The 11,051-nt window shown below is 44.4% G+C and overlaps 1 protein-coding gene across 1 annotated transcript; it reads left to right on the top strand.

Annotated features, from left to right (window-relative positions):
• The first annotated feature begins 9,520 nt into the window (after positions 1 to 9,520).
• Positions 9,521 to 10,826, top strand: LOC115669287 (late embryogenesis abundant protein D-34-like). The gene is made up of 3 exons (XM_056302426.1): positions 9,521 to 9,844; positions 9,993 to 10,287; positions 10,493 to 10,826. The coding sequence occupies exons 1-3, from the start codon at positions 9,521 to 9,523 to the stop codon at positions 10,642 to 10,644; spliced, it is 771 nt and encodes a 256-aa protein (XP_056158401.1). The 3' UTR covers positions 10,645 to 10,826.
• The last annotated feature ends 225 nt before the right edge of the window (positions 10,827 to 11,051 follow it).

Raw genomic sequence — 11,051 nt, forward strand, 5'->3', positions numbered from 1 at the left:
CCGAGCGAGTGACGGCGACGGCGACGGCGACGAAGATGATGAGAGTTGAAACCCTCGCGAAGAAGACGAAGAAGAAAGAGGAGGAGGAGAAGACGGAGATGGACGAAGGGAGGATAGGAGGGAGGAGGAGGAGGTGGCGGCAGAAGATATTACGGATCTGAAATGACATTCATAGCTGAATTGAAATGCCGGGGTTGACGTCTCTGCAAAGTGAAGCATCTCCCTGCGAAATGGGGCTCGGTTTCTGGATTTATTTACTCCTGTGCCACTGGAAAGTGTGAAACCTTATCCTTAGGTTTGCCCTTTTGGGATAATGGCGACACGGCGACAAGGCGGTTCCCAAACTCTGGTTCAATGTGCAATGTGACTCTTGAATTTTTAATTTATTCAATGCTATCATTGGATTTTATCCAAATATGTAATATAATTCATAATTTTTTAATTTATTCGATATAGTCTCTAAACTGGATAATATCGAACATTTCCATATAGAGACGACATTGAAAATTATGTACAGAAAGTTCAGGGATTATATTGGACAAAGTAAAAATTCATGAACTGCATTGCCCATTGGGCCGAATTTTATGGATCACATTGAACAGCTTAAAAATTCATGAACCATACTGGGCGTTTGGCCAAAATTTAGGGATCATTTGTGTCAATTTCACTTCCTTTTTCGCCAAGTTGGTCGCTAAATTATATTTCTATTCTGTGGAGCTAAATTCGAGGAATGAGAGAATGTCCGCTTCTGTGCTCATCACATGACACTTGACTTTATCTATGTAATCGTCCCGTGCCAAGCCACATGGTGTGAAAGTGCTGCATGGCGCATGATCGATCAATTAGTACCAATTTGTTAATCTATCATCCTGGGAATTCTATCATTTACTAGATTTTAGACTAATTTTTCTAAAAACTATTTATTATGAAATTGAGATAATTTTGCAGAAAAGATCTATGGAAAAGACTAGTTCTCCAGTTTTAATTTGTTAGTTTATTATTCAACAATTAATCAATTACACAAATTAAATTGATATTTATCCAAGTCGAGTTTGAAATGGATTGAACATCTGTTTAAGTCGAAAATTATGGATGGAAAATCTTGAATTAGCCAATTAGGTTCAAATACAAAAATCAAAAGCTCCTCTCGTCCTCTTTATAAATAGGAGGCCCCTCTATTTATTTCGACAACATTGACAAATAGAGATATATCGACTAATGGAGGAAAATTTTGACACTAAAAGATCGCAAATCTCCGCTATATGTAAGAACATGCAATTGTTTTCTTCTCCTCAATAAAATTGATCGAAAGCTATCTTCAAGATCATGTATAAGAAAAAGTTTTCTTGAAATTGCCCTCTTTAATTTCTCATATTCATATTGTCCTGTAATATGTCCATGAAGAATGTCTATTCATTGCACCTTTTATATTTAAATATATTAGTATTACAATGTGTTTCTTTTGTTTATGTTAATTAGTCGATGGTATTTTTAATTAAATGGTTTATGAGTGAAAAGCCTTATGGAGCAATAAAATGTAAAGAGTGTAATTAGCATGACACAAGAAACGTTGTTTTATGAAAACGGTGTTAAATAAACATTTATTATCGGGTATAACCAAACATTGATTTTAATTAAGCAATAGTTAAATAAACTGTAAAATAAGTTAAATGATTATACATCCTGTCTATTAATAAAAACAACACCTAAGTTCCTAGGTGAGATTGAAAAACGCTGTACTACCTGCTTCTATCGAAACTCCTATCCCTTATGTAGTAAACTAGCTAGGGTTCTAAAAAGGGGCGAAGTTTGTTGCATCGGGGGAAGGAGGGTAGTTAGCCTACAACATCCTTTCGAGTCTAGAGTCGCCATCGATCAATTTTCTAAGTCGATTGGGAAATTAAAGTTATCCTAAGTCTTAGTCGGTAGCCTACTCACCTAAAAATGTCAATTGGATTAATATCACATTTCTCAGGTTCGTCCTTAATAATGCTTAAATCAAATCATTCCCGATCTCGATGATTATAGTTCTAACATTTAAGATCGAAATTCCATTAACAGAATTTAGCCCGAATTATGACGTCAGCATTTGGGAAATGACGTGGCTTCACCTTAGTCACCCATTTGTCAACTCCACATCTCTAATTTGGCACAATATGGTGATGTGTGGTGGAGTCGAGAGATTTCGAGAAGTTTTCTTTTGCTAACATAAGTGTATGGAAAAGTGTTTAATGTGAAGCGTTTGAATGAAAGTAAGGTTGAAGTTCACTACTTAGGCTTAAAGGACTAAGGCACCCGCCAGGGATAAAACGATTTCGGGATAGGAGAAGTTCACCACCAAAGCTTAAAGGAATCTACCAGTCGAGGATAAAAAGACTTCTCGGTTCACTACCAAAGTATAAAGGCACACGCCACCAACCAAAGATAAAGAACTGAGATGAGAAATTCGTTCTCCCGAGGAACATCTCACGTATCAATCAATATCCGCATTCCGCTAGTTGGCGATCCGATTTCTTTCGCGGCACGCGTCAATCTTCGCCGGCGGTACCTTAACTAGTTCACTCTAAGAGATTCTATCAATCAACACCAAAGCCACATGGCAATCAAGAATCAAGAAACGGTCACGGTAGACAAGTTCCCGTCGAATCGGGGCAAAATGACATCTTCTTGACGAATAAGCTCGCCACATGAAAATATGGAAAGTCCGATAGAAGTTAGGAAATTCTCTCGATCTCCCGTTTGTCATTGTGACAGCAACCCCATAACCACAAGGAACTGATACAATGAGATGACAGACAATAGCAACAACATTAGAAAACCAAAGTCCTGAACAAAGGCATCATCAATCTAAATCACATATAATCCCAGCCTCCGGAGCAAAGAGAGATGAAACCCCGACATCATGGGATTCGATCCGGAGAATCATTGCAACGGTCGTTGTCGGGGGAGTCCCTCTGCACACGCGACGTCGCGAGAGGCGCGTTTTGTCGACCCGGGTCCCACCTCATGTGGGGGCCCAGCCAGCATAAGACAAAATAAAAGGAAAAGAAACAAAAGTCAAAAGGGTCAAAAAGAAGGAAACAAAAAGAGAGTGCTTCGTGCAAGTGTGCCCGAGGGAAGGAGAGAGAAAAAAAGATAAGTGGAGCGCACCGAGAGCTTCACCGCGAGTGCAGGGGAGAAGAAGGAAGGAGGAGGAGGCTGAATTTTGTAGTCCCGATTTCGAAGGCCAAATATTGTCGGAATTGGCTCAAATTTTAGTACGTTGTTTGTGAGATCGAGGGCTACGAATTGATAGGTTTTGTTAATTGAGAATCTTCTCCAAATTCTCTAATCACGATTAGGATTTTTTCCTTCTTTTACGTAAATTCACATTTATAGTAATGGAAATGATATTGTATTATTGATGTTATGCCTCTAGTGTATGACCAGAGAAGAACTTTGTGTATCTTACTATTCTTGATGATTAATGGAAGTTTTTGGGGCGGTTCATGATTTTTCCCTCGTTGGATTTCCACATTAAATCTTGGTGTCGTTGTTGCATTTGTCTTCTTATTATTGCAAGGTTGAATTACTGGAATATTATTGGTTGTTGCTAGGATTAAGTCGATTTTGGTCGGTTTAATTATGGGGGAGATATTGATCCTGGATTGGGCTTAGTTCTTGGTGAATTGTTGCCCCGGTCCTCCCTAACAAAATGGTATCAGAGCTAGCGTTGAGATTCTAGTATTGAATGGAGGAAACTAGTGGCATCATGTTTAAGTTAAATGCCTCGAATTACAACATTTGGAAGCCTCGGATGGAAGACATGTTATATTACAAAGATTTGTTTGATCCCGTTAAGGGTGATGAGGCTAAAGGAGATAAGCAAGACAAAGAATGAGAGTGAATGAATCGGAAAACGGTTGGGTTTATTCGACAATGGATTGATGATAGTGTGTTTCATCATGTTGCTCAAGAAACGAAAGATGACACTTTGTGGAAGAAATTGCAAGATCTTTATGAGAGGAGAACCCCACAAAATAAAGCTTTTCTAGTTAAAAAACTTGTGAATTTGAGATACAAGGAGAGAAGTAGCATGTCAAAATACTTGAGTGAATTTCAAGATGCTGTAAATAAATTGACAAATCTTGAGATTGACTTAGGGGATGAATTGCAATCATGTCTATTGCTTGATACTCTTCCCGATAGTTGAGACACTTTGATTGGCATTAAACGATTTGGCTCCTTTCAATGTGCTTTCTATGAGCATGGTCAAAGAAAGCCTATTCAACGAAGAAACAAGGAGAAAAAACTTGAATTATACTTCTAAATCGGAGGCTCTTGTCATAGAAATCAGGGCGACAACTCAATTGAGAAAGTTTCGGAGTAATTATAACAAGGGCAAGTCAAGAAGAAGATTAAAGTCAAGCGTGAGGAGGAGTGTGAAGTGTTACAATTGTGGCAAGATGGGACATTATGCCAAAGAGTTTGGTTGCCAAAGAGAGATAAATCTCATGACAAAAATGGAGATCAAAATAAAGAAGAGAAACAGATTACAACAGCAGTTGCATCTGATGGTGATATTATGTTTATATGTGATGATGGTTGTGTGAACCTTACATGCCAAGACTCTAGCTGGGTTGTTGATTCTGGAGCTTCATTTCATGTCACCTCACGGCGTGACTATTTTATTTCCTATCACAGCGGTGATTTTGGTTGTGTTAGGATGGGAAACGGCGGTGTTTCCAAGGTTATCGACATGAGAGATGTTCATTTGGAGACCGACGTTGGATGTAGTTTGCTTCTGAAAAATGTGAGACATGTTCCGGACATTCGACTTCACTTGATTTCCACATGTGCCTTAGATGATGATGGTTATTGCAATACCTTCAGTGACAGCAAATGAAAATTGACTAAGGGTTCCATGATAGTGGCTAAGGGTAAGAAGACATGCACTCTCTACACCATACAATCTAAGTTGGTCAAGGAAGATGTGAATGTAGTGGAGGACTCATCAGTTGACCTATGGCATATGAGACTCGGTCATCTCAGCGAGAAGGGGCTTGAAACTCTTGCGAGAAAAAATCTCCTACCATTAAAGGAGAGAAATCTGAAGGAATGTATGCATTGCTTTACAGGTAAGCAACATAGATTTTCATTTCATAATTCCTCTCCACGTACGAAATCAAATGTACTTGATTTAGTTCACACTGATGTTTATTGCGTGGATGCTAGAACACTTGGTGGTGCATTGTACTATGTGACATTTATTGATGATTGCTCTAGAAAGGTGTGGGCTGTTGCTTTGAAATCTAAAGACCAGGTGCTTGCTGCTTTCAAACAATTTCATGTCAACGTGAAAAGAGAAACCAGAAAGAAGTTGAAATGTGTTCGAGCTGACATTGGTGGTGAATATAGAGGCCCGTTTGAACATTATTGCAGGGATTATGGTATCAAGCTTGAGAAGATTGTTCCAAAAACACCACAAGAAAATGGAGTGGCAGAGAGAATGAACCGGATAATTAATGATCGGATTCGGTGTATGCTCTCCCATGCGAAGTTGCCCAAGTCGTTTTGGGGTGAAGCGATGAGAACGGCAGTGGACTTGATAAATCTTTCTCCATCGGTTCCTCTTAAGTGGACTCGAGATGCTAGAAACGGAAACTCCTCCGTTTAGAGCGTCTTCATCGGTGCCAACCCGTATTGCCGGACGATACTCCCCTATTAGATGCGTAGAGGGTCGATTTATCATTTTTAATAGATTTTGTCCTTTTTTTCAAGGCTATGTATTCAATGTTAATGGTTTATATATAGATATGTAACTGACTAACTAGAGCCTTAGAGGGACGACGGAGGACACACCTCTTTCTTTTTCCATCCTCTTTTGCAGCGACGACTATCTGTGCATGGCGTATCTGCATTCCATCAGATTCGTGCCGATCGAATAAGCACAGCAAGCACGATTTGATTATTTTAATTTTCATGACAAGTAGCTCGATGAAAACTGCACAAAGACACTGAGCTTTGAGATTTTCATGAATAACAAAGTGAAGGCAAATGCGTGGAAGGCAGTCATGCGGTCCTGATGCGTCAACGATGATGTCAATAAAACTTTTGGACATTATGCTGCTTAAAGTTAAAGATGATGAGATCTTTAAGGGTGTCAAAACCCTTAACCACTAATGATACCAAAGAATAATACTCATGTAATATGAACATTCCGTAGCAGCTTTGGAGCGGTCATGCTCGAAGGGGGTCACTAGCGCCGGTCGCCCTTCTCCACCGTCTTTCTCTCTCATGTCAGGTGAGAAATGAGATCTTACAATGAGAGCATCGGTTGGCCCATGTAATCTATCTCCCGTTGACATGACTAGACTGTCCAATATCATCTCATTAGTCATTTGCATCCCCGTGAAATCATATACGAAGAACTTTTCACGCATTTATCGTCTGATAAGCGACATGTGTACTTTGAAGATAGTCGTACAACCACGTTAATTTGGGAGTCATTTACGTTAGTATGTACCTTAGAAATTAGTTATTTCCTGTACCATGAAATAAAATAAGACAGTGGAATCTATCCCGTCAATGTGAAAGTTTCAAGAAAGGTGAAATTACAAGGAAGAACTAGAATATGGCCGAATCAACATGATGGGAGGGCATTGCATTCTCGTTTAGGAAAATCTATGGTAATACAATGAAACAACAAAAAACATGATGTAAGAAGCACCAGCTCAGGTCCTCTTATTACTGAGCCATTACGTAGCAAATTTGAATGGACGGTAATCACAGAAGCTAACAGCTAGAGAATCGCAAGAAAGGGTCATGGACGCTTTCAGCGATTCGCGGTCACTGCCGTCACCGCGTTCTTCTGCATCTGCGACGTCGCGAGATGCCTAAACGAAGACTCCGTGTCCTGGCAATGCACAGCCAGGGGACCTTTATGTCCGGGAGCGCCCATGAGTCGAGCGTGGAACAAGTTCTGAACCTCCTCACGTACAAAACCGCGGACTTGGGCTACAACTGCTACGTGCAATCCGGAGCCAAGGGCTGGCGGTGCTACGGCCACGGAGCCTGCAGCGGGGACGTAGCCGTGCATGCCGATTGCACGACGTGCATCACACCGCGCTATAGTCGAGATCACCGCCGCGTGTCCCGTGACCGCCGGGGCGGCGATCCAGCTTCATGACTGCAGAGTTGGATACGAGAAACTACGAGTTCAGGGAAGAGGCTTGATTTTTATCCATTTCACCGAAGAAAAAAGCGAGACAAAATTGCTTTGCATGCCGTTCTAATAATGCTCACCGAAGTTGAGAGGGAAAAAAAGGGTGTGATTCTTATTCCTTTTATCGTGAGCTTCTTACTGTAAATCCAATGCATTGATTGTGTTTCGTAATCATGAACGTGGATCCCCTAAATTTTGTGATCTTCTAACTATGCTCACCGAAGATGAGGATAGGATTTTAGTTTTCAAAGTGAAGATGTGATCTCATACCATAGTAAGGAATATGAGAGAGTAACAAATGCATTTCTGTATTTGTATTCAATGAATTTAAGATGAAAATCATATAGACAATCGGAGACTGGGGAAGATACATAATATAAAGGGGAAATTCCAATTAAGGACCTCAAGTGGGGTCAAATTCTCAAAAAATGGTCCAAAGTGAACATTGTGTCAAATAAAGGCCTGAAGAGCTCAATCAGTCTCAAATAAGGATCCGAAGTGCCCAAAAAGTCTCAAATAAGGACCTGGGTCCTCGGCCGGCCAAAATACTGCCGGCCGGCGAGAAAGTTCTGTTCCGACAAGACAGAACTTTAATTTTTTTATTATTTTCTTTTCTGTTTTTCCTTTTGTTTTTTTTTTCTTTTCCTTTTCCTTTTCTTTTTTTTTTCTTTTCTTCCTCCGCGGCCATAGCCGTGCCGGGCGGAGGTCGCCGGCCTCGGGCGAGGCCGCCCCGTCGGTGTCGGCGAGGGCCGCCTCGCCGGGTGGGCGAGGTCGCCTCGCCGGGTCTCGGGAGAGGCCGCCTCGCCGGCGTCGGGCGAGGGCCGCCGCGCTGGGCGGGCAAGGCCGGCCTCGCCGCGCGCCGGCAAGGCCGGCCCCGCCTGGGCCTCTAGCGAGGCTCGACCTCGCTCGGCCGGGCGAGGCGGCCGATCTGGCGAGGCCGAGCCCTCTCTCTCCAGCCTCGAAGTTCGTCCGGTCGAAGCCGTGGGAGGAGGAGCAGGGCCTCCTCAAAGGACCCAGGGCCTGCATCACCGCCTTGAGCAGCATCGAGAGGAAGCGATTCCAGACGATCTTCGACTTTGCTTCGACCGGATGAACTTCGGCGTCGGGCGAGGCCGGCGAGGTCGAGCCCCCCGCCGGCCGAGGTCGAGCCCCGCCGGCCGGCGGGGCCAAGCCCTCGCCCGGATCCGGCGAGGCCGGTCTCACCCGGGACGCCGGTGAGGTCGAGCCCTCGCCCAGATCTCGGGTGAGGCTCGACCTCGCCGGCAGGCGGCGAGGCCGGCCTCGCCCGGCTCGAGCGAGGCGGCCCTCGCCCGACGCCGGCGAGCGGCCTTGCCTAAGGCCGGCGAGGCGGCCCTCGCCCGACGCCGGCGAGGGCGGCCTCGCCTGAGGCCGGCGACCTCCGCCGGCCCCGGCTATGGCCGGCGGAGGAAGAAAAGAAAAAAAAAAGAAAAGGAAAAGGAAAAGAAAAAAAAAACAGAAAAGGAAAAACAGAAAGAAAATAACAAAAAAATTAAAAAGTTGCTTGTTCCGGTCAAAGACGAACTTTCTCGCCGGCCGGTAGGTATTTTGGCCCACGGGGACTCGAGTCCTTATTTGAGACTTTTTGGGCACTTCGGGTCCTTATTTGAGACTGGTTGAGCACTTCAGGCCCTTATTTGACACAATATTCACTTTGGACCCTTTTTTGAGAATTTGACCCCACTTGGGGTTCTTAATTGAAATTTTCCCTAATATAAATAACGAGAGCCTTTGAGTAAGAAAATCCTCTCGAACATCGAAATGAATAGGTTCATGGCCACTAAGGCCAAAGCCGCCGAACTAGCAATCCGGTTGAGCTACACTCATGCGTTCTTTATTTTAATGTGCCGGTGCTCCCTAGCTCTTCTATTAGAGCGGTATCTTTTTCTCACCCCTGTCCCCGATAATACCCAGCTTAACACTTTTTACCTTCTGCGGGCCGATGTAGCCTTTTAAGGACATGCTAAGGTCCGAATCGTGCCCGAAAGAACATTCCCCTCAAACATCGAAACGATCTACAAGTCAAAAGCTGTAGGCAATCGGTGCCCTCAAATTTAACGTAAGAATAATCGAATCACTGCAGCATTGTGTCGGCACCAAGACGTCCCAAGTGCATGCCAAGTGCCAGAAGTTCCCAAGTGAAAGTGTACACTCATCGCCCTAAATGTCTCTCAACGATCGGTGGTCATGGTCACCGTTTCCTTTATAAAAGGTCCCCATGCAACGCGATTCCAAGGCGTTGCACCACAACTTGCAACCGCATCCCTCGTTCAGTTTCTTTAGTCGCCCAAAAGAAGAATGAGCCAGGAACAACCCCGGAGGCCCCAGGGTGGTGCGGACCCCATCAAGTACGGCGACGTGTTCGATGTCTCCGGCAAGCTCCAGGCGGAGCCGATCATGCCGCAGGACACGGCCACCATGCAGGCTGCCGAGAACATGGTGCTGGGCCAGACCCGGAAGGGTGGCATCACGGCTGTCATGCAGTCGGCCGCGGAGGTGAACGTGCAGACCGGAGCGGTGAAGCCCGGCCAGGTGAGCCACGTCGTGAGGGACCAGGGCATGACCATCTCGCAGGCGAACATCGGCGGCAGGCGAGTTGTTAGCGAAGCAGTCGGTGGCCAGGTAAAGGCAGCAGACCCTCAAGTCTAAATAACAGAACATGAACTCTATTTCCGGGACAAGCTTTTCGGCTTATGAGGACGGCTTTGATGTCGCGTTTGTCGTTCCGTCAGTAGTAATAATAGCTTGTGAAATTGTCTATTGCATGAAGGTTGTGGGTGGATACGTCCAACCAGCCGTGGACACCGGAAAACCGGGAGGAGCTCTCAACCGCGACGCCATAACAATCGGCGAAGCGCTGGAGGCATCCGCTCTCTCTGCAGGAGACAAGCCAATGGAGCACAGCGACGCGGCCGCAATACAAGCGGCCGAGGTAAGAGCCACCGGCAACAACGAGACCGTGCCTGGAGGAATTGCATCTCTGGCTCAGGCCGCCGGGACGCGCAACACCAGGACTGCGGCTGATGAAGACAAGACCAAGCTCGCTGATGTTTTGATGGTAGTTAATGGCGGATTGGAGTTGGCTTCTCAGCAATAGATGCAATGGAAATTATCCTCCACTATTTTATCATGGTTTTGCAAATGATACATACAAACTACTTACAAGATTTAATTTATTCGCCAATTTCAAAATTCAATTTTCCTTAAAAGAGAAAATCATCCATTTTCTCTACCCGGAGTCACCAAACCTTTTGCTTCGCAGGTTGCAACGGACGTTTCTGCCCGGGGACAAGGCGGTGACGCGGGAGGACGCCGACAGGATGATCGTGGCCGAGATGAGGAACAAAATCGAGGTGACGACCACTTCCGGCGGCGTGGCAGAGTCCATGGCGGTGGCTGCCAGGCTCAACCAGCACAAGTGATCGACTGATGGGCCAAAAAGGAACAATGCGGTCGCGAGCTTTGTAAATAGGAGGAGCAGATGCTTTTGAAGAGAGTGGCAGTCTTGTGTTTCAGCACCTAAAGTATGCCATAGGTGTTTGCACTTTGTGTTGGAATAAACGGCGAGGCTTTTTCAGTTTGAAGCTGACCGGGATTTGCCATGACGAAGGTTAAAAAGCGGCTGTTTTTTAAAGCTCTATTCGTTTTACGAAAAATAACTTTCAAAAAAGTATTTTTCAGTATTTATTTCACGGAAAACATTTTCCTTCTTATAGACAAAACTCCTTCACATTTGAGGAAAATGACAAAACATTTTCCCGGAAGCCTTCTTTTACCATTTATTTTCTTTTTTCTTTTTTTTTTCCTTCTTCTTCTTCTTCCTCAGCCG

This window comes from Syzygium oleosum, unplaced genomic scaffold (genome assembly GCF_021117445.2).
Source record: "Syzygium oleosum isolate NSW1041296 unplaced genomic scaffold, Sole_v2.1 Sole_v2.01, whole genome shotgun sequence".
NCBI lineage: Eukaryota > Viridiplantae > Streptophyta > Magnoliopsida > Myrtales > Myrtaceae > Syzygium > Syzygium oleosum.

Excerpts from the sequence above, each read along its gene's own strand:
- LOC115669287 (XM_056302426.1), top strand. The coding sequence starts at position 9,521 with ATGAGCCAGGAACAACCCCGGAGGCCCCAGGGTGGTGCGGACCCCATC. Across the intron at positions 9,845-9,992 it reads GCGAAGCAGTCGGTGGCCAG|GTTGTGGGTGGATACGTCCA; the intron begins GTAAAGGCAGCA and ends TATTGCATGAAG. Across the intron at positions 10,288-10,492 it reads TGATGTTTTGATGGTAGTTA|GGACGTTTCTGCCCGGGGAC; the intron begins ATGGCGGATTGG and ends GCAGGTTGCAAC.